The 25,375-nt window shown below is 33.6% G+C and overlaps 1 protein-coding gene across 1 annotated transcript in view; it reads left to right on the top strand.

Moving 5' to 3' along the window:
• LOC114331561 (radial spoke head protein 4 homolog A) overlaps positions 1-24,858 on the top strand; it is a 54,655-nt gene extending 29,797 nt beyond the window's left edge. The window contains exons 6-9 of the mRNA XM_050643061.1: positions 3,662-3,854; positions 21,120-21,329; positions 23,242-23,553; positions 24,476-24,858. Of these exons, the coding sequence (XP_050499018.1) occupies positions 3,662-3,854; positions 21,120-21,329; positions 23,242-23,553; positions 24,476-24,711 (951 nt within the window). The 3' untranslated portion in view covers positions 24,712-24,858. The remainder of the gene's footprint in view (positions 1-3,661; positions 3,855-21,119; positions 21,330-23,241; positions 23,554-24,475) is intronic.
• The last annotated feature ends 517 nt before the right edge of the window (positions 24,859-25,375 follow it).

Consider the following 25,375-nt stretch of genomic DNA (forward strand, 5'->3'; position numbering starts at 1 on the left):
ATCTATCACATCTGAATATCTGATAATTAACCAAATAAAGTTCCTTATCTAGGAAATCATCGTTCAACCAACTTTCAATGTAATTTAAATGTTCGATTTTCGGAAAAATAGTATGTATACCTTGTAGGAAAAGCCACATTCCCGGACTCTGTATTGCCTTGTCTCGGCTTGCGCCTCGACGGCAATATTTACATCGTCCGGGAATGTTAAGCTTTTCACGAGAAAAATGGGATAAACACGTTTAAACTCCTCAATAGCTTGAATTTTTTAGGGGGGGGAAGGAAGGGTCTTCGCCCAATTTATGAATGTTCTTAAGAACTACATAAGTTACTTTAAATTAAAGTTAACCTACAAAAAAAACTTTATTTCATCTATACCTAGTGAAGTCTATAAATGGGAAAAATCCTCAAAACCCTTAAAAATCCAGTTTTTTGTGTTTTTGAAGATGGCGCACCTTACCTAAAAATGGGAAAAAAATCAGAAACCTAGTTTTTGATAAAATACACAAAATAAAAAAATGGACATGCAGCGATCCCAAAAAAAGTTTATTATGCCTGTTGATTTTTTTCAAATTTTTAAATTAATTGCATCCCACCTGAAAAAATAAAATAAAAATGGAAAAATGAGATTTTTTAGGGCAAGGGGTTGCGGAATAAAATTGCGCTGTCTTAATTTTTAATCGCATAAGATTACATAAAAATGAAAATATTTATTCAGGTTGTATTGAAATCAAAAGATATAACTAACGCTGTAAAACTCGCATAACACCCTTAAAAACCTTGAAACAGAGTTTTTGAGAGATTTGAATGTAGTTCGCCCAATTTTGGAATTAAAGACTTCAACTTTCAAATTAAATATAAACTATAAAATAAAATCTTGATTTGATCTATTTTTTAGTCTATAAAATGGATAAAATCCCCAAATCCCCCTAAAAAATCCGTTTTTGGGTTTTTGACTTGACCCACGTGTTTAATAAAATACACAAAATCAAAAATATACCTGCAACCACCTACAACAAAAAGGTAATTGGCAAAAAAAATCTCCAAATACAAAATGTATTTTAAGGTTATATACACTCAACTTGCGGATCTATAAAAAATAAACCTTCTGTAAAAGCCTTATAGTAAGGGAGGAAAGTATGCTAAATGTGCAGTCACTCGAGCGCTTTGGGGACCTATTGGGTTGTGAAAAGTAGGTTCTAAAACCAAAAAAATTTAAGAAAAGTTTTCTATTTTAGTGGGGACTTTCCATTTTTAATTTAATTTTCCATTTCCAACAATCGTATTTCCGATTATAGCGCCATTTATCCATAATTCGACAAATGTTTCAAATAAAAGTTACTTATTTTTACGTAATGAATCCGAATCTGCAATAAAAAATGGGGGCTCCTATTTAAAATTTTAAAGTAACCCCCCACCCCACCTAAGTGGGGGGTCGTGTTTAGTGCCATTTGATATATTTTCTAAATGTATTGAATAAGTGTATAACCTCCTAAAAGAAAACAAGCTTACTCAGAATACTAAACTGAAGATTTACAAAGCAGCAATTAGACCAGTAATCACATATGGTGCTGAGGTAATGTGTCTGACCCAGAAAGAGGAAAAAATATTGAGGATCCTAGAGAGGAAAATAATTCGGAGGATAGCAGGCCCACTAGATTCAGGAAATAATGAATTTAGAAAACTCATGAACCACGAAGTAAGAGGACTTCTGAAAGGAGAAGACATCATCAGATTTATCAAGGCACAGAGACTCAGATGGATGGGACATATAGAAAGGAGAAATCCAGAAACCGTTATCAAGAAAATTTCCAAATGGAGACCTGTAACAGGCAGACCACGACGAAGACCCAAAACTAGATGGGAGAACCAGATAGTCGAGGACCTTAAGAAGATGGAAGTCAGAGAATGGGCAACCATAAGCAAAAACAGGAACGAATGGAGGAAAATTGTAGAAGATGCCAAGTCACACAACCAATTGTAAAACTAAAATGTTAATGCGGATTGATTCACCGCGACAAACGAATCGGAAGAGCCCAAAGAGGGCGGCAATCACTCAGCTAGCAGTGTGGATGCCATGATGATGATTGAATAAGTGTATTTTTCAGTTTTTCGATCTGATGTTCATTTCGCGAAATATCGCGGGATTTGTATTTAAAATTTTAAATTTACCCACACCCCTCTCCGTGGGGAGTCGTGTTTAGTATCATTCGATAGATTTTTGACAAATATTGAGCACGTATTTTTTAGTTTGTATACCTATCTATCATTCATTTCGCGAAATATTCTCTTTTTTGGTGAAACTTTCTGACTCAGCATTTCCTTACGCCCCGCCCAAACCGTCAGATTTTTGAACTTTACACTGTTTTGCATGTACTTAACTTACCTTATCTTAATCGGACGATTTCGAGTTTTTCTAAGGATAGATTTTATTTCGCCCCCCCCCCTTAACGAACGCTCCTGTGTTTAAAGCCAATATATGGTCGAGGAACATCTACAGACAGTGTACCAGGTTTTTTCCCATATGATAACACAGACCAACGATGAAAAAACTTTTTTGATAAGATTACCTCTATCTTATGTATTTTAGTGTGCTGAGTCCGAAAAGAATTTTAAAAATGCTGTATCACCCACCATTCTTTCACAATTTAACATTTAAAACTGCATAATTACCTTTGAAACCAAGATGACTACTAAGGAAACAGAAGCTTGTATTGCATTCAAAAAAGTTGTAACCAAGTTTTTAGGTAATGTGAAAGACCCTAACTACGACCTTATATTATTATTAGCTAATTCATTAAATAAGTTTTTTAAGATATTAGATAATATTTAAGATTTGATATATCAAATGAGCCTCAAAATCCACCTTTTGCATAACCACCTTGACTTTTTCACTGAAAATCTGGGTGATGTCAGTGAAGAACATGGCGAACGATTCCACTAGGATATCAAGGTGATGGAGAAACGATACCAGGAACGTTGGAACACCAATGTGATGGGTGATTACTGTTAGTCACTTCATCGGAAACAACAGAGTGCCTCGCATAGGAGAAAAAGCTACTTCAGAAGTTTTACATAAAAAAGAGAAAGAAAATACAAAAGTATTGACTACTGAAATGATTGCACAGACCTATATTATTACAAAATAAGAATTAGATAAAACATTTTATTCTAATAATGTATCATTTTAATGTATTTCGGTATTATGTCTTTTTCAAATTATTATAATAATGTATAATAAACCAGTGTCATATATTGTGGAAAAACTATAGGTGTTACGTAAAATCTAATTTCAGATTCTTTTTCAGCGCCAAAAAATACATAGGATTTACATAAATTTGTAAGAAAAGTTTTATAAAAATTGTTTTTTGTTGGCCTATGCAATCTGACGCGCTCGAGTTACTGCAAAAATCCCCGCTTGGGCTCCCCTACCATTAACTATGCGTTAGAATATTTGTAAATTATTAAATTGATGCATCGCACCTGAAAAAATAAAAACGAAAATATGACGTTTTTGGTAGGGTGAGAGGGTTGCGGGTTAAAATTGCGCTGAATATTATTTTTTAATTACATAGACCGTAAAGAATAAAAAAAATTGTGGTAGTGAGGGCATTTGGTCTATCTTAATCATTTAAAGCTTTTTGAGAATTATGTATCTGCAGGTATATTACGTATGCAACGGATTAGGAGAACCTTGGGTACAACTTCCAGATGTGACTCCAAAACAAGTTCGAACAGCCCGTCAAATTTACAAATCTTTTACTGGAAATTTGGAATCGCCAATTTATACTTATCCACAATTTCCTGGCGATGAACGTGAATATTTACGGGCACAAATTGCAAGGATAACCGCAGGTACCTACACAGAACCAAACTGATATAGAATCATCTGATACTTTTTATTATTTTAAGCGAATTAAAGCTGAATTTAATTTTCTTTCATTGCACCTCTCCGGAGCCTAACTGCAGGTTATAGAACCCAATCAACATACCTGCGAGCTATTAAAGTTCTTCTTCTTCTTTTAGTGCCTATTCGTTTCGAATATTGACGATCATTCTGGCTATAATTATTTTATGATGCTTTCAATAGATTAGTTGTTGTTGTGGAGAACCATTTCCTCAGGTTCTTTAACCATGATATTCTTCTTCTCACAATTCCTCGCTTTCCGAATACTTTACCTTGAAGGATTACCTTCAGTAATCTGTATTTAGTGCCGTTTCTCATTATGTGTCCGAGATATTCTAACTTTCTCCTTTTAATGGTATACATCACCTCTCTTTCTTTGCCCACTTTTCGTAATACGATCTCGTTGGTTATCTTGTCCATGATATCCTTAGGATTCGCCTGTATAGCCACATCTCGAAGACTTCAAGTTTTTTCTCCATTGCTTCAGTGAGTGTCCAGGATTCAACTCCGTAATACAATATTGAGAAGATATAACAACGTAGGAGCCTGATTTTTATCTCCAGATTAAGGTTGTGGCTTTTAAAGAGTTTTGCCATGGTATTGAATGCACTATTCTACATTTTATTTCTTGTGAGTGATCCCATTGTTCATTTACTATTGTTCCAAGATAGTTATACTGTTTTACTGGGTCCACTGGTGTATTATTGATAAGTAGTTAGGCGTAGTGTATAATGATTATACATTGGAGACCGTGGAACCACAAACGAAAAAGGGGAAGGCCACAGATGCGATGGTCAGATGACCTGAAGAAACACACTGGGTCAAAATGGATGCAAATTGCCCAAGATAGAGAGGCATGAAGGAAGGAAGAGGAGGCCTATATTCAAGGATGGATGTTTAGGGATGATTAGATAGATAGATAGTTGGGCGTCTCTAATTTTATTTTTGCTGATGATCATAAATTTAGTTTTTGATATATTTACTTGAAGTCCAAATCTTTCACTTACTTCATTTACTTTGTTTATTAGTTGCTGTAAACTGTTTAAACTGTCTGCAAAAATAACGGTGTCGTCTGCATAGCGGATGTTGTTTAGGCGCTCTCCATTGACAAGCATTCCATGTTTGCAATTTTCCAAGGCTTCACTAAATATTTCCTCTCAATATAGGTTAAATAATATAGGTGAAAGTAAACAACCTTGTCCAACGCCTCGTAGAATCTGGATCGCTTCCGTTTGTTCACCTCCAAGATTCGTTCTTATGGTGGCTGATTGGTTACAGTATAAATTTTGTATTATACGTCGGTCTTTATCATCCATTTGGGCTTTTGTTAGAACATCCATCATTTTTCGGTGTTGAACTGTATCAAATGCTATTTGGTAGTCCACAAAGCAGGTGTAAATATCCCAAGTCATATCTCTGCATCTTTGAAATAAAACCTGTAGACTAAACAGTGCATCTCGCGTACCTACGCCTTTCACGAATCCAAACTGTGTGTCCTATATTCTCTCTTCGCATAGCTTGTATATTCTACGATGTATAATTTTAAGAAAAAGTTTTAATGTATGGCCCATTAGATTTATTAGCCTATATTCTCCGCACTTTTTGCTCCATGTTTCTTTGGTAAGGTAATAAATTCTGAAACTAGCCAATTTTTTGGCATATTGCCTGTGTCATAGATATTATTTAAGATTTTACATAGTATTCGTAAAGATTCATCATCAAGAAGTTTAAGAAATTCAGATTGTGCTCCGTCTGGTCCTACAGATCTACCTTCTTTTAGTGATATTATGGCTGCTCTTATTTCTGCCACTATTAGTATAGGTGATCCTGTTCCCATAAGTATTGGGGACTGGTTCTCCCTCTCATCAAAAAATAAATTTCGTATGTAATTTTTCGAGGTATTATTGATAATACTCTCTTTGTCCACGATTATATCTCCATTGTCATTAACAAGTTTATTTATTCTTCTGTTTTTACATTTGCCTGTAATTTCTCTTACCTTCTTATGCACGTTGAAGTCGTCGTATTTACTTTGCAGAATTTCAATTTCTTGGAATTTTTTCTCCAGTTTTTTCTGTTTGGCTTCTCTTATCTTTATCTGTATCTCTCGCTGTAATGTTTTATACATGGAGTTATCGTTCTTGTTTTCCTTCTTTCTTCCATTAGTTGCAGAATCTCTGTCGTCATCCATGTCTTATTCTTACCTTCTTCGTTCTTCATCAAATTGTCTTTAATGTCGTGTATCGTTTTATTAATGGATTCTATCTTATCTTCTGTGCTTTCCGTTGTATTATCGATTTCTTTGAATTTTCTATTTAATGTTTTGCTGACTATTTCTTTTACTTCGCTACTCTTCAGTTTTCTTATGTCATGTTTTTTTATAGTTTTTCCGCGTATTTTCTTTAACTTGGGTCTATACACGCCCACTAAAGGATTGTGGTCAGATTGAATATCAGCGCCTGGGTAGGTTTTAACACTGTTGAAACTATTTCGATATCTTTTGTTAACAAGCATATGTTATTAAAGTTGGTTGGATGAAAATTAAAGGATTTTTTACCGATCATAATTCCTCCACAGAACATGACTCTTCCTCTTTTATTATCATCATCACACAGCCAAATTTGTCCACTGTCGGACATAGGCCTCCTCAAGATGTCTCCACCCTTCTCCGTCCTGGGCAGTTGCAATCCAATTTGTCGCTATTTCGTTTAATGTCGTCGGTCCATCTGGTAGGTGGTCTTCCACGACTTCGTTTGTCTGCCCTTGGCCGCCACGCTAAAATCTTCTTTGTCCATCTGCTGTATCTCTGTCTTGCGACGTGTCCTGACCTGTTCCACTTCAACTTCGTAATGCGCTTTATGATGTCTTCCACTCCAGTTCTTCGCCGTAACTCATCATTTCGTATTCTGTCTCTCAAAGTTAGGCCAAGCATGGATCTTTCCATTTTTCGTTGTGCTACTTGTAATTTTCTTATTGATGTTTTAGTCAATGTCAGTGTTTTAGCTCTATAAGTATGCACCGGAAGTACGCACTGGTTAAATGCTTTTCTTTTTAGCTTTATTGGGATGTTTTCCTTGAACACGTCTCTTAATTTGCATACGCTGCCCATCCTAAAGATATTCTTCTAGATAATTCGCATGTTTGGTTGTCTCTACTTATTTGTATTTCGTGGTATTTCCTCTTTTATATTTGTGAACAAATCTGGCAGTCTACTCTCTTGCTTTTCCTCCTCTCCCTCTAAGTACACGAATTTTTTAATCATTTGATTTTACATATCCCACCTTCGTTTGAAAATATCACTTTTTTAATTTCTAATATTACAGTTTTGGTGTTGAAAATACCAATTTACGTGATCAACCTTGTCGAATCTGCCTGGTTAACTTGGGATCCCGTAACTTTTTCCTGCAATGTAGTCCTTGGGCACGGCAACTTTTCTTCTTATCGTTTCAACTAAAATACTTACACCTATAGCTTCCAAAATCTGCAGGTTTCAAATACATAGTGATTCCATAAAATATAAGTTTATTTGAGTAGGTATATATTTAAATTTTCACTAAAATTATGTTTTTTTATACCTATTATACATAAGTAGTGGTAATCTTAAAATCTTTACTATTTTACCAATAACTTTGAAGAGCTCTTACGTTACTATTTTTTCGAATTGGTAATTCTAACCACAAAACGACCAGTGATTCTACATCACGTGGTTTCTACTAAAAAACAGCGTCCAAATGTTAGACCTCAAGTAAAATCTTCATTAAAGGTAACACTATTTGCCCTTTAAGGGTTTGCTCACTACAGAGACCAAAGGATGGTATCCTAGCCTAGAGCATGGTATCGTACTCTTCATATTCGTGAATTCTCGCATTTAAAATAATTTTATTTTACCTGGCGATCGAAACTATATTATTAGTCGGAGAGATAGAAGCGGATTTTGTGCGTGATAAGTAATATGGAAAAACTAGACGGGGATATGTTGAATTGGTTGTGTACATGACTTTCACCAACGACCGGAAACCAGAGTTGGGGCCGAGGGTAGTTATAAGGGGTCAAAGTCGCGGATTTTATTATATTTTTTTTATGACGCTCATGATCGAGATAGTGCACCAAAATTTGGGAATAAGTAGGTCATGACGTAACTAAGTAAAATCTGTAGGGGCGGAACGCTGCGTGGCCGACAAAGGGGTGGGGGTAGGGGTGAATATAAAAAATATGAAGGGTTTTTTGCGACGTTCGTGATTGAGATAGTGGACCAAAATTTGGGAATAAGTAGATCATGATATTACTAAGTAAAATGCCCAAAGCCGGGAACCAGAGTTGGGGATGAGGGTAGTTATAAGGGGTCAAAGTCGCCGTTTTTATTATTTTTTTTGTGACGCTCATGATCGAGAGAGTGCAGCAAAATTTGGGAATAAGTAGGTCATGATCTAGCTAAGTAAAATCTCCAGGGGTGCCACTCTGCGTGGCCGACAAAGGTGTGGGGCAGGGGTGAATACAAAAAATATAAGGGGTTTTTTGCGACGTTCGTGATTGACAGAGTGCACCAAAATTTGGGAATAAGTAGACCATGACATAACTAAGTAAAATTCTCAGAGCCGGAAACCAGAGTTGGGCATGAGGGTAGTTATAAGGGGTCAAAATCGCCGTTTTTATTATTTCTTTTGTGACGCTCATGATCGAGATTGTGCACCAAAATTTGGGAATAAGTAGGTCATGAGGTAACTAAGTACGATCTCCAGGGGTGGAACGCTGCGTGGCCGATAAAGGGATGGGGGTAGGTGTGAATATAAAAAATATAAGGGGTTTTTTGCGACATGCTAGATTGAGATAGTGCACCAAAATTTCGGAATGAGTAGACCATGATTTAGCTAAGTAAAATCCCCAGAGCCGGAAACCAGAGTTGGGGATGAGGGTAGTTTTAAGGGGTCAAAGTCGCAGTGTGTATTATATTTTTTGTGACTCGGCACAACATTTGTCCCCCACGCAGCCTTCCGCCCCTGGAGATTTTACTTAGTAATGTCATGATCTACTTATTCCCAAATTTTGGTGCGCTATCTCGATCACGAACGGCAAAAAAAACCCCATATATTTTTATACTCACCCCAGCCTAGCACCCCTTTGTACCCCAAGCAGCGTTCCGCCCCTGAAGATTTGACTTAGTTACGTCATAGTCTACTTACTCCCAAATTTTGGTGCACTATCTCCATCATGAGCGCCACAAAAAAAAATAATAAAAACCGCGAATTTTACCCCTAATAACTACCCTCGTCCGCCACTCTGGTTTCCGCCTCTGGGGATATTACTTAGTTATGTCATGGTATACTTATTTCCAAATTTTGGTGCACATCTCAGTCACGAACGTCGCAAAAAACCCCTTACATTTTTTTATATTCACCCTTGCCCCACCCCTTTGTCGACCACGCAGCGTTCCACTCCTGGATATTTTACTTAGTTACGTCATGATCTACTTAGTCCCAAATTTTGGGGCGCTATCTCGATTATGAGCGTCACAAAAAAAATAATAAAAAACGGAACTGAACTTTGACCCCCTGTAACTACCTTCCTTCCCCACTCTGGTTTCCGGCTCTGGGGATTTTAATTATTTATGTCATGGTCTACTTACACCCAAATTTTGGTGAACTATCTCAATCACGAACGTCGCAAAAAACCCGTAATATTTTTTATATTCACCCCTACCCTCACCCCTTTGTCGGCCACGCAGCGTTGAGCCCCTTGAGATTTTACTTAGGTACGTCATGACCTACTTATTCCCAAATTTTGGTGCACTATCTCGATCATGAGCGTCATAAAAAAATAATAAAATCCGCGACTTTGACCCCTTATAACTACCCTCGGCCCCAACTCTGGTTTCCGGCCTTTGGTGAAAGTTATGTACACAACTAATTCAACATATCCCCATATAGTTTTTCCATATTACTTATCACGCACAAAATCCGCTCCCAGCTCTTAGACTATATCGATCGCTATGTAAAATAAATGCATTATTTTGAATGCCAGAATTCATGAATATGAAGAGTAGGATACTATGCTCTAGGCTAGGATACCATCCTTTGGTCTGCGTAGTGAGCACACGCTAAAGCTGACTCCGTTGAAGCTAAAAGAATTTATGGCAGGAATCCTAAAGGAGCTATACAGGGTGATTGATTAGTGGGGTAAAGCTCAATAGATCCGCTATAGTAATAGATAGCAATAAAAGTTAGTAACAAAAATTTTAGCCACCTTTGAGCTTCATATTACAAAATTAGTTAGAATGTTACAGGGTGTTCGATAACACGTGGCAGACCAAACTTATGTTTTTTTTTTTAATGGAACACCCTATAATTTATTTTAAATTCGAAATACTGTTAACTTCTCCATCACAAAAATATAAAGGTTTGTTATGTTATACAGGGTATTTACAAAGTTATAACCAATTTTATATGAAAATCGTAACAAGTTCAACTCCCTGTATAAATAAAAATAAGCAAAACAGGAATGGTTTGTTAATGCCATATTTTTTTAAGTATTGTCAAAATTTTCAAGAATGATTGATATTGCTAATTTTCTTTATATCAAATACAGGGTGAGTCAAAACGCAAGTACATTATTTTCTCAGTAATTTTAAATAGAACACCCTGTATTTTATATCACTATTGAAAAGTACCATTACCGTACTTTAATTTTTGGATAACATTCCCTATGTCTAAATTTATAAGTTTTCGAGATATTTTCACTTTTCAATGGACCAGTAGCGTGGCCACACAAATCACCAGAATTTAATAAACTGGACTGATTTTTTTTGGGGTTTCGTTATTAGTGAAGTTTATAAAATACCTCCAACAACAAGGGATGAGATGAAAAATAAAATACGAAGTGTATTTTGATGAGTTAATTTACAAATGCTTCGTAGAGTAAGTAGCTCATTCAATGATCGTTTTTAGACGTGCATAAATGTGTTAGGAGGTAATTTTGAACACCTTATGTAATTAAATGTTAAAAATATTTTATTAAAAGTAGCTTCTAATTTTTTCAAACATGTTTTTTTGCAGAATGTATTACTGAAAAATTATGTTTCGTGCTTTATTTGTTACATTATTACATTTACATACAAAAGTAGTGTTTAATTGTCTTCACAAAATGTTGTATTTTGTGTTTGTGTGTGTTTTTTTAAAAATTTATTACTAATTTTCTTTGTTTATTTGTTGCATTTACATAAAAAAGTAGTTTTTAATTGTTTCAAAGATGTTGAATATTGTAGTTGTGTGTGTTTTTTTTTTTTGTAAAATGTATTACTAATAAATTATGTTTATTTCTTTATTTGCTACATTGTTACATTGATTACCGGATTGATAATCAGTAATCGTTAATTGTCAATTCAGTCATGGCTTACTTAAAATTTAGATAACTTTAGACACCTAAAATAATTTGCTCTGAAAAATGAAAATATATCGAAAACTAATAAATTTGGACATAGGGAATGTTATATAAAAACTAAAGTACGGTAATGTTACTTTTCAATAGTGATAGAAAATACAGGGTGTTCCATTTAACATTACTGAGAAAATAATGTACTTGCGTTTTGAATCACCCTGTATTTGATATAAAGAAAATTAGCAATGTCAATAATTCTTGAAAATTTTGATAATAAATAAAAAAATATGGCATGAATAAACTAATGCTTTTGTGCTTATTTTTATTTATACAGGGAGTTAAACGTGTTACGATTTTCATACAAAATTGGTTATAACTTTGTAAATACCCTGTATAACATAACAAACCTTTATATTTTTGTGATGGAGAAAAAAAAACATAAAATATAGGTTGTTCCATTTAAAAAAAAACATAAATTTGGTCTACCACTGTGTTATCGAACACCCTGTAACATTTTAACTAATTTTGTAATGTGAAGCTCAGAGGTTGCTAAAATTTTTGTTATTAACTTTTATTGCTATCTATTACTATAGCGGAGCTATTGAGCTTAACCCCACTAATCAATCACCCTGTATATAATTCACATAGTAAATTAGATTAGTATTAAGATTACTTAAAAAATATATATAGTCAGTCCGTCCTCAATTTTTCCCATGCGGTACGATTCATTTTCAATCAAATTAAGTCAAAACATAAATTGAAACGAACGTCGATGTGTATATACATTTTGTATACTGTATACTATATACTACACACATCGGCGTACGTTTCACTTTCTGTTTTGACTTAATTTGATTGAAAATGAATCGTACCGCATGGGAAAAGTTATAGCGGACGGACTATAAGTTTCCATATCTGCTTTTCACCTTTTCATCCATTCATTAGGTAAAGTATAGCTTTTAAGATAGATTTTAAGAAAGATTTTAAATTACCTATAGACCAGTAAGGATCTGCGAAAAAACGTCTATTTTTGGATGTGAGAGGTGGAACTCGAATTTTTGCAGATAAAGTTAGGTGACACCTTCAGTAATAATAATTGACTTATGCTCCTTCTCAAATATGCCCGGAACATTAATAAAAAAATTAAAATATTTAAAAATTTCGAAAAACATCGATTTTTTTCTGCTTTCTTTGCTTATAACTTTAAAACGATTCGTTTTGGAACAAAGTCGTAAAGAAATAAAATAAAGATAATTGAATTTTCTATGATATACGACTGGTAAAAAATGTCTTAAGGTATTACCTTTTCTGCAATATAGCAATAAATACAAAATAAGGGGGCAAAATAAGTCTGTTGTTATTCAATATTTTTGAACCACTTTGGTGGCACTTAGAACCTTAGTAATTCGCTTAGGAAATTCTTTGTAACATACTTAAATCGTGTACCAGATTTCATTAAAATCGACCTAATAAATTTTGCATAATAAAGGGTACCCCCCGTTAAGTTAGGCAAAATGCCCTCACTCCCAGAGTTTAATTTTATTAATTTTTTTACGTCCTATGCAAGCAAAAAATGAGATAACGCGAATTTTTAGCTCGCCACCCCCCTTACCCCTCCCCCCTAAGCCAAAAACGTAGATTTTTAGATTTAATTTTTTTTTAGTTAGGTTCAAATTGATATAAAAATTTTAAAAAATTCACAAGTGTAGCTGAGGATTTTACAAAACATGTATATTTTTTATGGACCCATAGGTCGAGTGTACATGACCTTCAATTTTTTTTAACTTTTTTAAAACCTATAACTTTTTTTTGGAGGGGGCTGCAGATTCAATTTTTTTTAATTTTGTGTATTTTATCAAAAGCTATCTCTCTGATTTTTTTCAGATTTTTCCGTCAGGTGCGCCATCTTGAAAAATCAAGAAAACTGTTTTTTAGGGGGTTTTTGGGGATTTTCTCCATTTTATAGACTGCAACATAGATCAACTCAAGGTTTTGTTAATAGATTATGTATAATTTAAAATAACTGAGTATATTATAATGTTCAAAAATTGGGCGAAACACTTTTAAACCCCCCAAAAACCATGTTTTTTTTTTAAGTTTTGTAAGGATTTTTGCGGGTCTAATTATATTTTTTGAGATCGATAGAGCCTGAATATATTTTTTATTTTTTTACGTTATATGTGATTAAAAAATAAGACTAATCGCATTTTTAGCCCACCACCCCCTCTCCCTGTCCCCACAAAAACGTCAATTTTTCTATTTTTTTTTTGTTTAGTTAAGTTGCAATTAATTTAAAAATTTTATGAGGCTTCTACAAAACATATCTATTTTTTATAGACCCGTAGGTCGAGTGTACAATACATATATCCTCAAAATTCCTTTTTTATTTTTTTAAAACGCATTTTTGACTTCCAATCGATATTTTTTTTAAAACGTCCAATGAATTTACATCTCTCTCGCGGACGGCCGGTTCAATACGTGCTTAGCGCTCATATTTAGTTATTAAAAATAATAGTAATAAAATAATGACAAAACTTTCTCCAGGCTCCTGCAGGGGAGGGGGACTTTAAACTTTGAGTTGGTCACTTTATGACTTTCATAATAATAATTTTTAATCGAGTTATTAAGCCTTGAAAATGGCCATTTTCGCGTTTTTCAAAATTTTAACTTGCATGTAACTCGATAACAGTCAATTTTATAGAAAAATCACAAGAGACCTTTTTTGCTCAGGTTGATCCAGAGAATCTAAAACAAATTTGTCCTAAGTGAAAAAATTAATTTTTTGAATTCGTTTAAAAAATTGTTTTAACAATTTTCCGACCGCGGTACTGCCTGGCACCATGTGGATTTGTTATAAGGTCCTGTTTTTGAATAAATTTGTGCAAAAAAATGAATCGAAATAATTTACCTAATGGGACAAGCATACAGCATGGACTATTTGCATTATGAGCCAAACGAAGATGGTTCGGAAAACGATAGATACTGTTGTAGATGCGAGTTGTGCAAACGGCAACATAACCATAGGCTGTTGTTCGCATGTAGCTGCCATAATATAATATTTATCGCATGGAAGATATTTTACAAAAATCATCAAGCCAGCAGAATATCTTACAAAACTCTTTGAGAATACAGATGTTATACCTGTAATAGACGAAGACACCGATGAAGGCTTTAGAACTGAAGTGTAATACCAACGAATATACTCTCCGAATACTCTACGAGTATATACGGAGCTATATATTCTTTGGTAATACTTTCCTTATTCTTTTTATGGTGTTTTACGTGGCAGTAAACGTGAATGGAAATGACATGAAAAAAAAAAATGAAAAAATATTCAGGCTGTATTGATCTCAAAAAATATTAGGCCTGGATCCCGCGTACCAAAAAATGGTTGATTAATAGCAAGCTGAAAATATCTGAATATGAATATGAGAATATCTGAATAGTTTAACGGTGTCTAGTCGGACAAAGTTTGATGCAGGTATGGTAACAGGGGTAGTTTTAATTGTGAAACGTAATTTTAATTGTGGAACGTGCCATCCTGACAAGTTTATGATTGTGAAAACTAGCGGGTTGTTTTTAAGTGTATTCAATAGCAAATTATATAAAATATCCGTAAAAACTCAGTTATTTCAAATTATACCTACATTACCTATAAAAAATCTTGAATTAATCTATTTTGAAGTCTATAACATGGAGAAAATCCCTAAAAACCACCGAACAAACCAGTTTTGCGGAATTTTGAAGATGGCGCACCTTACGGAAAAATCTGTCTGAAAAAAGTCAGAAATATAGTTTTTGATAAAATACACAAAACACAAAAAAATAGACATAAATCCATCACCAAAAAAATATACGAATTTAAAAAAAAAAGAAGTTATAATATGTACTTATTCGGGTCCATAAAAATAGATGTTCTGTAAAAGCCTCAGCTGTGCGTGTGAATTTTTTGTAATTTTTAATTTAATAAAATTATTAACTATTCTAATGGGAAATAAGCCACAATTTAACTAAAAAATGACCATTTAGAATAGTTAATTACAAAAATGCCACAAAGAAATAGCTTCAGAATAACATTCATAATTTAATTGCAAACCAACTTAAAAAAAATCGAAAAATTGATATTTTTGGCTATGGGGGAGGGGAATAGGGGAAGTGGGCTAAAATTGCGGTGAGTCCTAATTTTTTTAAATCATATAGAACGTAAAAAAAATAAAAAAAAATATTCAGACTATCGACCACAAAAAATATAATTAGATCCGCAAAAATCCTTAAAAAACTTTAAAAAAAAACATGGTTTTTGGGGGGTTTAAAAGTGTTTCGCCAATTTTTGAATATCCTAATATACTCAGTTATTTTAAATTATACATAATCTATTAACAAAACCTTGAGTTGATCTATGTTGCAGTCTATAAACTGGAGAAAATCTTCAAACCCCCCAAAAAAACAGTTTTCTTAATTTTTCAAAATGGCGCACCTGACGGAAAAATCTGAAAAAAATCAAAGAGATAGCTTTTGATAAAATACACAAAATGCAAAAAAATTGGACCTGCCCCCCTCCAAAAAAAAGTTATAGGTTTTAAAAAGTTAAAAAAAAATTGAGGTTATGTACACTCGACCTATGGGTCCATAAAAAATGGACATATTTTGTAAAAGCCTCGGCTACACATGTGAATTTTTGAAATTTTTAAATCAATTGGAACTCAACTAAAAAAAATTAAATCTAAAAATCTAGGTTTTTGGCTGTGGGGGGAGGGGTAAGGGGGGTGGCGAGCTAAAAATTCGCGTTGCTTAATTTTTTAGTTGCATAGAACGTAAAAAAATTAATAAAATCGAATTCTGGGAGTGAGGGCATTTTGCCTATCTTAACGGGGGGTGCCCTTTGCAATCTAAATGTTTTTAAAAAAGTTAAAATTTTTTAAAATCTTTCTGAACAAAAAGTAGACCATTTAGAAGTTGGCTAATTTTTTTACATATAAAGGTGCTCTACCTATCTAATACACTTTACAGAATTAAAATCGGATTATTTAAGGGGCCCCAGCAATGTTTTAAATTTATAAACAATTTTTTGGCTTATAAACAAATAGCTTTGTTTAATAATAAAAAAATTAATTTTTAGCAATAAAAATAATTAAAACCGGTATAATTTGACTTAAACTTTCAAATGCTGTCAGCAGAATTGCTATTTTATTTTTTAATCAAACGTTATTCGCGTTCAAAAATTGCAATTTCTCGATTTTTTGAAAGTTCCACCGCGTTTATCTCGAAAACTATGCATCCTACGAAAAAACTTGTAAGAACATTTTTTTCTTAGAATTACCCAATAAATACAAAAAAATATTTTATTTTGCGAAAAATCGATTTTGTGTAATTCCTCAAGTTCTTTGTTTATAACAATATTATCGACATCCGGATCAACTGTTACCCAAAAAATTCGTGTTCTACGGGTCAAAATACATAAAAAACTTGGGTAGGTCCATCTAAATAAATGAGCCCGTAGCACACCCTCCTGGCCACAGCACTAATTTGTATATAAGCCAAAAAATTGTTTATAACTTTAAAACATTGCTGAGGCTGCTTAAATAATCCGATTTCAATTCTGTAAAGTGCATTAGATAGGTTTCTTTATATGTAAAAAAATTGGCAAATCTTTGTATGTACTAGTTTTTGTTGTGCAAGGTTTTAAAAAATTTTAATTTAAAAAAAAAAGTTTAGATTGCAAAATTATTATGCAAAATCTAGTAAGTCAATTTTAATAAAATTTGGTGTACGGTTTTATCACATTACAAAAATTTTCTAAGCGAATTAGGAAGGTTCCAAGTGTAACCTAAATGATGGAAAATCATTGAATAATGACAGGCTTGTTTTGCCCCCTTATTTTATATTTATTGCTATTTTGAAGCAAGGGTGATAAGAAAATTTAATTATCATTGTTTTATTCCTATAGGACTTTGTTCTGAAATGAATAATTTTTCAGTTATAAGCAAAAAAAGTAGAAAAAAAAACGAAATTTTTTGAAATTTTTAAATATTTTATTTTTTTATTAATGTTCCGGGCATATTTGAGAAGGAGCATAAATCAATTATTATTAACGAAGTTATCACCTAACTTTATCCGCAAAAATCTTAATGCCACCTCTCACATCCACCTAAAAACAGATCCTTACTGGTCTACTATTAAACATTTAAGTATTACAAACAGCTTTATTACTGAAACAGACAAATCAATAATAAAAATATCTAACTGGTCTTCTCCAAAGAAGAACAAGTGATATAATAAGTGAACAAGTGAGCTATCTCATTAGAAGGGAGTAAACATGTTGCTGACTATACTTTTTGAGTTCAAGAAAATAGCTATTCATAGTGCTTTTTGGAAACTAATCGATATCTTAAAATATCAGGACTCGATGATATGGATTTCGAGACTGATCTCAAATTATATTTCCAACAAAAGGCAACAGTGCGATTCGAAAATGAATTGTTCGATATCTTCACAGTCGGAAAAGGAGTTAGACAGGACTGTATGTATAGGTATTGTTATTAGCCTTATTTAATATATCTGAAACATCTTTAGTGGACAAATCCAAAGATGATATTGCAGTAAATGGCCAATTTTTAGATAATATTAGATATGCAGACGTTACAGTATTGCTGTCAGATAATGAGCAGGGGCTCCAAAGAGTGACTGATAATGTTGTAGAAACATGTAACAGACACGACCTAAAACTAAATTATAAGAAACAAAAATAATCAGAATGATCAGATTTGCCGTTAGAAAGAGTGAAAGAAACATGCTATTTGGGCTGTAATATTAAGGGTATTTGGGATCATAGCTACGAAATAAAAACTCGTATTTAAAAAGCCAGAAGCGCTTTTAACGGTCTTAGGAAGATTATCTGCAACTTGTCTTTAAGTATCAGTTTAAACATAAACATTTTCAGATGTTACGTCTTTAGCATCCTCCTCTATGGAGTAGAAAACTCTTACAGAAGATGCCATAAAACGATGGTGAAGTCATTTGAAATGTAGTGCTACCGACGCGACGTATTATTAAGGGTCTCATAAAATAGTGTTGCCCAAAATCGGTCTTGGTTTTGCAGTCTTGGTCTTATTCTTGCGTTATCGCAAGACCAAGACCAAGACCGCCTAATTTTAGTAAGACCAAGACCAAGACGAAGACTTACCGTGCAAGACTTAAGCAAGAACAAAACTAAACCTGCGAGACTCTTGCGTCTTGCAGTGAGGGTCGTTTTAGGGAGTATATAAGTTCGGTTATATTCTTAGATACTCTATGAGAAAAAAAATTTTAACAAAAATTTTGAAAATTGGACTTATGCGCATTACGAACAATAACATAAACATACATAGCGAATCAAAATATCCATTAAAAGAACCCTCGACACATTTGACATGTACTCAGAGGTCATTATTTTAATGTAAAAATAAAATTTTTTAGACATACATGCTTTCTCAGCAGCCGACTTCTTTGCTCTGAAATTAATTGTTCTGGTTTTGAGAATAGTCGTCTTCTAATCATAATCATATAACAGAACATTCCTGCGTTGCGACGCCTGTAGTAATATCGAATATCGTATCCAAAGTTTTTAAAAATATATCACTTAGCACTTATATAAATTTACATACTTAAATAATTTTTTTTCATTATTAGTTTTCAAGGAATCTAAACACCAGACATCTTATTTCATCGTTATACATTATTTTAGTAAGACTATTATGTATTGTTTCTGCTAACTATGTCCTGTGATAGGGAGCGTTCAAGTATTACGTAATGCGATTTTTGAAAATTTGTTAACCCCCCCCCCCCTCCTACATAACGCACTCTTATGGGAGTTTAACTATTGCGTAACGCAATTTTTGAAGATTTTTGACCTTCCCCCCCCCCCAACCTGCATTACGTAATACTTAAACGGTCCCTTATGAGGTCACTCGGCTGAACAAAATTTGCCGAAACAGCACGGCTATTATTTTTTATAAATATCATAACCAGACAAAAGTATAGAGATAATGTCGGATAACGTGTAAACATAATACCGAAATATTATTTTAACGATATACACTTCTTCAAGAAATTAACGCACCACCTTAAAAACGGGTAATTTTTAATGTCTCAAATTTCCTAAACCTGTTGTCCAATTTAAGTGATTGTTTTAAATATTTTGTCTTACTGTTTTTAAATATCGCAGTAATAATAGATATTGTTGCTAGACAGGTCAATTATTGTAAGTGTATACTGGATGTACCAATCAAACTGTGTTTTTTTCTCACTCTATGGAATATTCTAGCATTATGCTAACTTATTATTCAAGCCTGCTATAGCATACTGAAATTAAAGCCCAACTATAGCCTCATATTTTCTTAACATTATGTTTTTCACTTATATTGGATAATATAAAAAGTTAGGTACTTTTTTAACTAGCCATGTTTTTCATCAATACAGAATGTTTTTAAATAAGTATGGCAAACTTTAATGGGTAATTCTTAGTGTGACCAACTAGTCCGAAAAATTCGGGACATGGCCCGGATTACGAAGTCGTGTTCCGGCGTCCCGGACAAGACAATTCCAGCCATCCGAACTTTCAACATTTTTCTAGAATTCTATTTTGAATTCGTTATTCTTCTAAGAATTTGTTTGACATGTTTGACAGTTATATTTTTGATGGGAATAAGCCACAATTTGTTGTAATATTAATTACATTTTTATATTTACATAGAAATCCAACATTGAGAACGATTTCCGGATTGGAAGTCGAAACGTCAAAAACTAACAAAAATGTAATTATCATTACAAATAATGGTGGCTCAATCCCATCAAAAATATCATTGTCAGCATAAAAATGTTAAATAATCAATAAAATTATGATAATAAAGTTCTAAAAAAAATAGCCCGATTTTCATTGAAAAGTCCCGGATTTCAGGTATTTTTGTCAACCTTGTCCTGAATTCCACTGAATTGGAGTTGGTCACACTAATAATTCTGCACGAAAAAGTAATGACAGGTTGCTTCATAAACGTTTACTTTATAAATGCTTTGTTTACCAAATAGGGGGGGGTGAATTTTTTTTTACAAACTGACGATTTATTTATTGCTCTATAACCGGTTGAGATATGCCAATGAAATTTTGTGGAATTTAAGAGGTAGTTTTAACTTCAGTTAGTTATGTAGAACATATGCAGGGATCACTTAGATCGTGGCTTCAAACCCCACCCGGTGTCAGTTGTTTAGAGATTTATTAATTTGGCTAGTCTTTACTATGGCTATGATATTCAAGCTTAAAATGTACCTCTTTGTTACGTTGTTCTAAGATATGCAATAGGCTAATGGGCAACTGTGACACTTGCAAGACTCTTGCTGCAAGACCAAAACCAAGACCGGGAGCGCAATACTAAGACAAAGACCAAGACCAGGTGTACTGGCGCAAGACCAATACCAAGACTATCTAAGTCTCGTCTTGGTCTTGCATTTGGGCAACACTATCATAAATACACCACACAACTAACATAACTATTCTCCAGAAGTTAACAAAAGACAAAAAAAAATAAAAAACTTAGTTCGGCCAGAATATGTAATAGTAAATACCGACTTCTACAAGGCAATATTGAGGGCAAAAGGGGCCCAGGACGTAGACGTATATGCTAGCTGGCCAATCTTAGGAAGTGGACGGGTCTAACGTCAACTAATCTATTTCGAGCTGCAGTGTATAGAACAATATAGGTCAACGCGGTCGCCAACCTCTAGAAGATAAGCATCTTTAGAAGTATTTTTTGCCACGTATTTTATTCACAAATATCTGATTAAAAAAACACAAAATTATTACTTTGCAGCAACACACATATCTCCATTGGGATATTATACCTTCGGAGCAGGTGAATTAGGTGAAGGAGCTGACGAAGAAGAAGAAATAGAAGAAGCAGCTGGTGAAGGGAAAACTACCTTTAGTAAAAATCCAAAATATGAAGCTCCTCCTTTGAAAGACCTCCTAGATATGTCATTATCATTTTGGGTTCATCACGCTCCATATATTTTACCGCAAGGTAAGTTTTATTTTATAGATTTTAATAAAGTTAGAATATCATACCAGTAAAGATTGTAGATGTTACAAGTGGCGTTATAGAATATTTGTCAAAATCAACTGTAATGTTTGACCAAAGATCTACGAGACTATTTCTCCTCTTCTTCGGCTTTTTCCCATTACATACACAGTATTATTGAAGTTATACTTCTTTACGATCGAGAGTGAAATTTTATAATGCCTGGCGCATGCGCACACAGACAGTATATAGTTCGTTGCTAATCTTTCAAGATATGTATGTATCAGCGCTGTCAGCGCAAATAAGTCATTGAAAGGATATAAGTTTTACTGTTTTTAGTAAATTTATGATTTATTATAAGTTTTGTGTCTTTGGATTTGTCTTCCTTGGATATTTTATAATAATAGTAAGTACATATATTTAAAGTATTTTTGTATACTTCACTTGGTCTATTAAATTTGTCAGTATGTATGAGAAATCTTGTAACCTGTCAAATCAAAGGAAATATAGCTCAGTGGTAGAGCGTTTGACCGGAGATGGAGAGGTCCCGGGTTCAAATCCCGGACGATTCATATTCCTTTTTTTAATTTTTGGTATTTTAATAAAAACATTTTAAAAGTGGTAGGTAAGAAAGTTAGTTTAATATTTAAATAAAATACAAATAACCTGTTAAGTTTATTTATTTCTTTGAAATTATATAATAGAAGTATAACTTCTTACGTGCGTACAAAGTACACACACATTCTTTTTTTGTCACCTGTACTTTGGCATTATTTGTACATGCCATACCACTGTAGGGCTCTGTTTTCCAACTTTTTTAAAATCTATCATACTAATTCCGTTCTGTTCCACATTTCCTCTCTTCTTTCGATCATCTCTGGTGACCTGTAGACATCTTCTAATAAAGTAAACTCCAGTTCAACTGTTCTTATTAAAAAAAAAAACAGTAAAATCCTGTATAAAAGGTATATTATTTAAAATCCCTCAAAAGAGCCACATCAAAATCACAACATAACTAGTTTTCGACTGGTGTACCAGTTATGATCAGTGCTTACGTGCAATGTACATGCTAACCACCAAGATACTGTTTAACAAAAATATGTGGGTCAAAGCCCAGTAAAAGTTGTCCGTCAAGGAAACATTGGTTTAAAATGCTACATTAAGATAGGATGTTTAAAATATTTAGCTAATCTGCCCCAGGTAACATCTGTGATGTGACTTGCCGTCATACTTTAAACATGTGAACAAGTCAAATCCACAGCTCAGATGTTACCTGGGGCAGATTAGCTAAATATTTTAAACATCCTAGCTTAATGTAACATTTTAAACCAATGTTTCCTTGACGGACAACTTTTACTGGGCTTTGACACACATATTTTTGTTAAACAATATCTTGGTGGTTAGCATGTACATTGCACGTAAGCACTGATGATGACTGGTAAACTAGTCGAAAACAAGTTATGTTGTGATTTTGATGTGGCCCTTTTGAGGGATTTTAAATATACCTTTTATACAGGATTTTACTGTTTTTTGTATTATATGGTATACAGCCAACTACAGGAAAACTTTTTCTTGTGGATTTTTTTTGTTCTTATTTTATTTCGTACTGATGTTGCCATTGGTCATACTTCTGCTCTATATAGAGTAATATTATTCATTATACCTTGAAAGATCTTTTTTTGTTTTCTGTAGGTAGAGTATTGTTCCAGATCGCCCCATATAGTGATTTCCTTAAAACTTGTTTTCTCTGTGCTATTCATTTATATATTTATATTTCATACAAATACTATCTTGGCCATACTTAAGTTCCATATAGGGTAATATTCACCGCTATGCCCTGAGAGATCTTTTTTTGTTTTCTTTGATTGGAGGGTTGTTCCATCATCGCATTTTTATTTCATTTGAATGCCAACAGGAAGAACCACTTGGTGGAATCCAAATCCAATGCCCGAAGTAGGTGACGAAGAAATGGAGGAAGAGTTAGGAGAAGAGGAGGAGGAAGGGGTTGAAGATAAAATGAAAATGGATCGAGTAGAGCCAGAGACTGGGCCACCTTTACTTATTCCAATTTCCGAGGATGCGTCTCTTGAAGCTGTTCCGGCTTGGAGCGTTCGTTGTTCTTCTAATATTATGGACGATTTTGCCCTGGCTGTCGTGAGATCAAATGTTTGGCCAGGTGCTTATTGTTTTTCTACCCAAGGAAAGACTTTCCAAAATGTTTATTTCGGTAAGTTATTTCTTTTAATGTCTAATCTATCTTTCTAAAAGACAATTTGATAAAATACAAATTTATTAAGAATTTTAATGGAATAATATAAAGAGATACGGGAGCATGTGTTCCACATTTTCGATACACCCATGAAAAGTTATTTGGTAACATATGAATTTTGAATGAAATGCCAACCGCATAACTTCAAAATCGCATAAAAATAATCCGCATAAAAAGAGACCTTACTGTATGTACTTTTATAATGCAAAAAAACCTCATATCCATAGTATGGTATCTAATTCATTCGCTGAATAAGGTCACTGCTTGATACCACTCATCACTGGTCAAATTCATTGTAGTACCTTCCATTTCCACCAAACAAGAAAAAAAATTTCAAAACGAACAAGACACTTTTTGACAGTTAATAATTTAGCGTCTATTAAATCATAGCCTATTGTAGGCTTGTTTATTAAACTAATCATAAAATGAGGATTTATTGACAAAAAACGTGACTAGTTGTTAACGTAATTAACTTTTTGATTATCCAACATAGGTGAATGAATCAAAAAACAGAATGTTAAGAAAGTCTAAGGCTACAAATTAGTTTTAATTTCAATATTTTTTAAATGCTATGATGAACTTTGATGAAAAAACACAGTATTCTTGTTACACCCGGTATACGATGACATTTACCTATCCCGCAACAATGTTACTAGGTCGATATTATTAAAGAATAAGGCTATAACGTACTAAAAAAACTCACTAAAATCGGACAACAGGATTAGGAAATTAGAGACATCAAAAATGTCCCATTTTTAAAGTGTTGCGTTAATTTTGCTGTTTAGTGTATATTGCCCGTCCTTTACCTGCATATTTATAAATTCTGCTGAAAATCTCTATAGTGCTATAATATTGTATAAATATATATAAAAACTTACAGGTTTTGGACTAAAACATATGGAAAGCAATTTTTCGCCTGTACCTCTTCCACCTGTTGAACAAGAGTATCCAATTGGACCTGAAATAATGGAGATACTAGATCCAACTGGAGCAGAGGAAGAACAATGGCGAATCGATCACTTGCCCAAGCCGAAAATAGAGCTTCCCGTTGGTGTAGAAGGAGAAGAAGAAGAGGAAGAGGAGGAAGAAGAAGAAGAGGAAGAGGACGAAGACTAGTTAATACTTAATTTTATATTTATTCCTTAATATTTTTTATTTGGTTAATTCACAAAAATAATGATTGCTATTTAATTGAATACTTTTTTCGATGTGTAAAAATGTCTATTACACTAATAAATAGTGAATATACTGTTAAAAATTAAATTGTATTCTGTATTTTCAGTGTTTCTTCTGCAAAAATTTCAGTATCATAGACATTGAACGTCAAAATAGGCCAAGGTACAGCTTTGGACGTTGTAGGAAGATATGGTCTTGGTGGTACAAGACACGAAAGAGGCTAGTTCAATCATGCCCAGAGACGGATTTGGTTGTAACGAATACATTTTTCAAATTACTCTTTGACAGTTTCTCCATACAAAGCGGGCATCCAGATGTTATCTTTGTTCCTTCTCATTGTGAAACTGATTACTAGCATTGACAGTGAAATCTTCCCTGTCGCCCCACCTAGTGGGGATATTTATTGGAGTGTGCTTGATAGAACATTACTATAATTTCCTCTTAATTACAAGATCATCTGCACAGGCCTACACTTCTACCCCCTGTGTGTCAAGGAGTGAGATCAAGTCATCCATCAGGTGTGACCATGGAAGGGGAGTAAGCACCGTCTAGCTGTTTTTACATGTCTGCTAGAATGATTATATTTTCCAGCTAGCTTCGATCC

The sequence above is a fragment of the Diabrotica virgifera genome, chromosome 2 (assembly GCF_917563875.1).
Source record: "Diabrotica virgifera virgifera chromosome 2, PGI_DIABVI_V3a".
NCBI lineage: Eukaryota > Metazoa > Arthropoda > Insecta > Coleoptera > Chrysomelidae > Diabrotica > Diabrotica virgifera.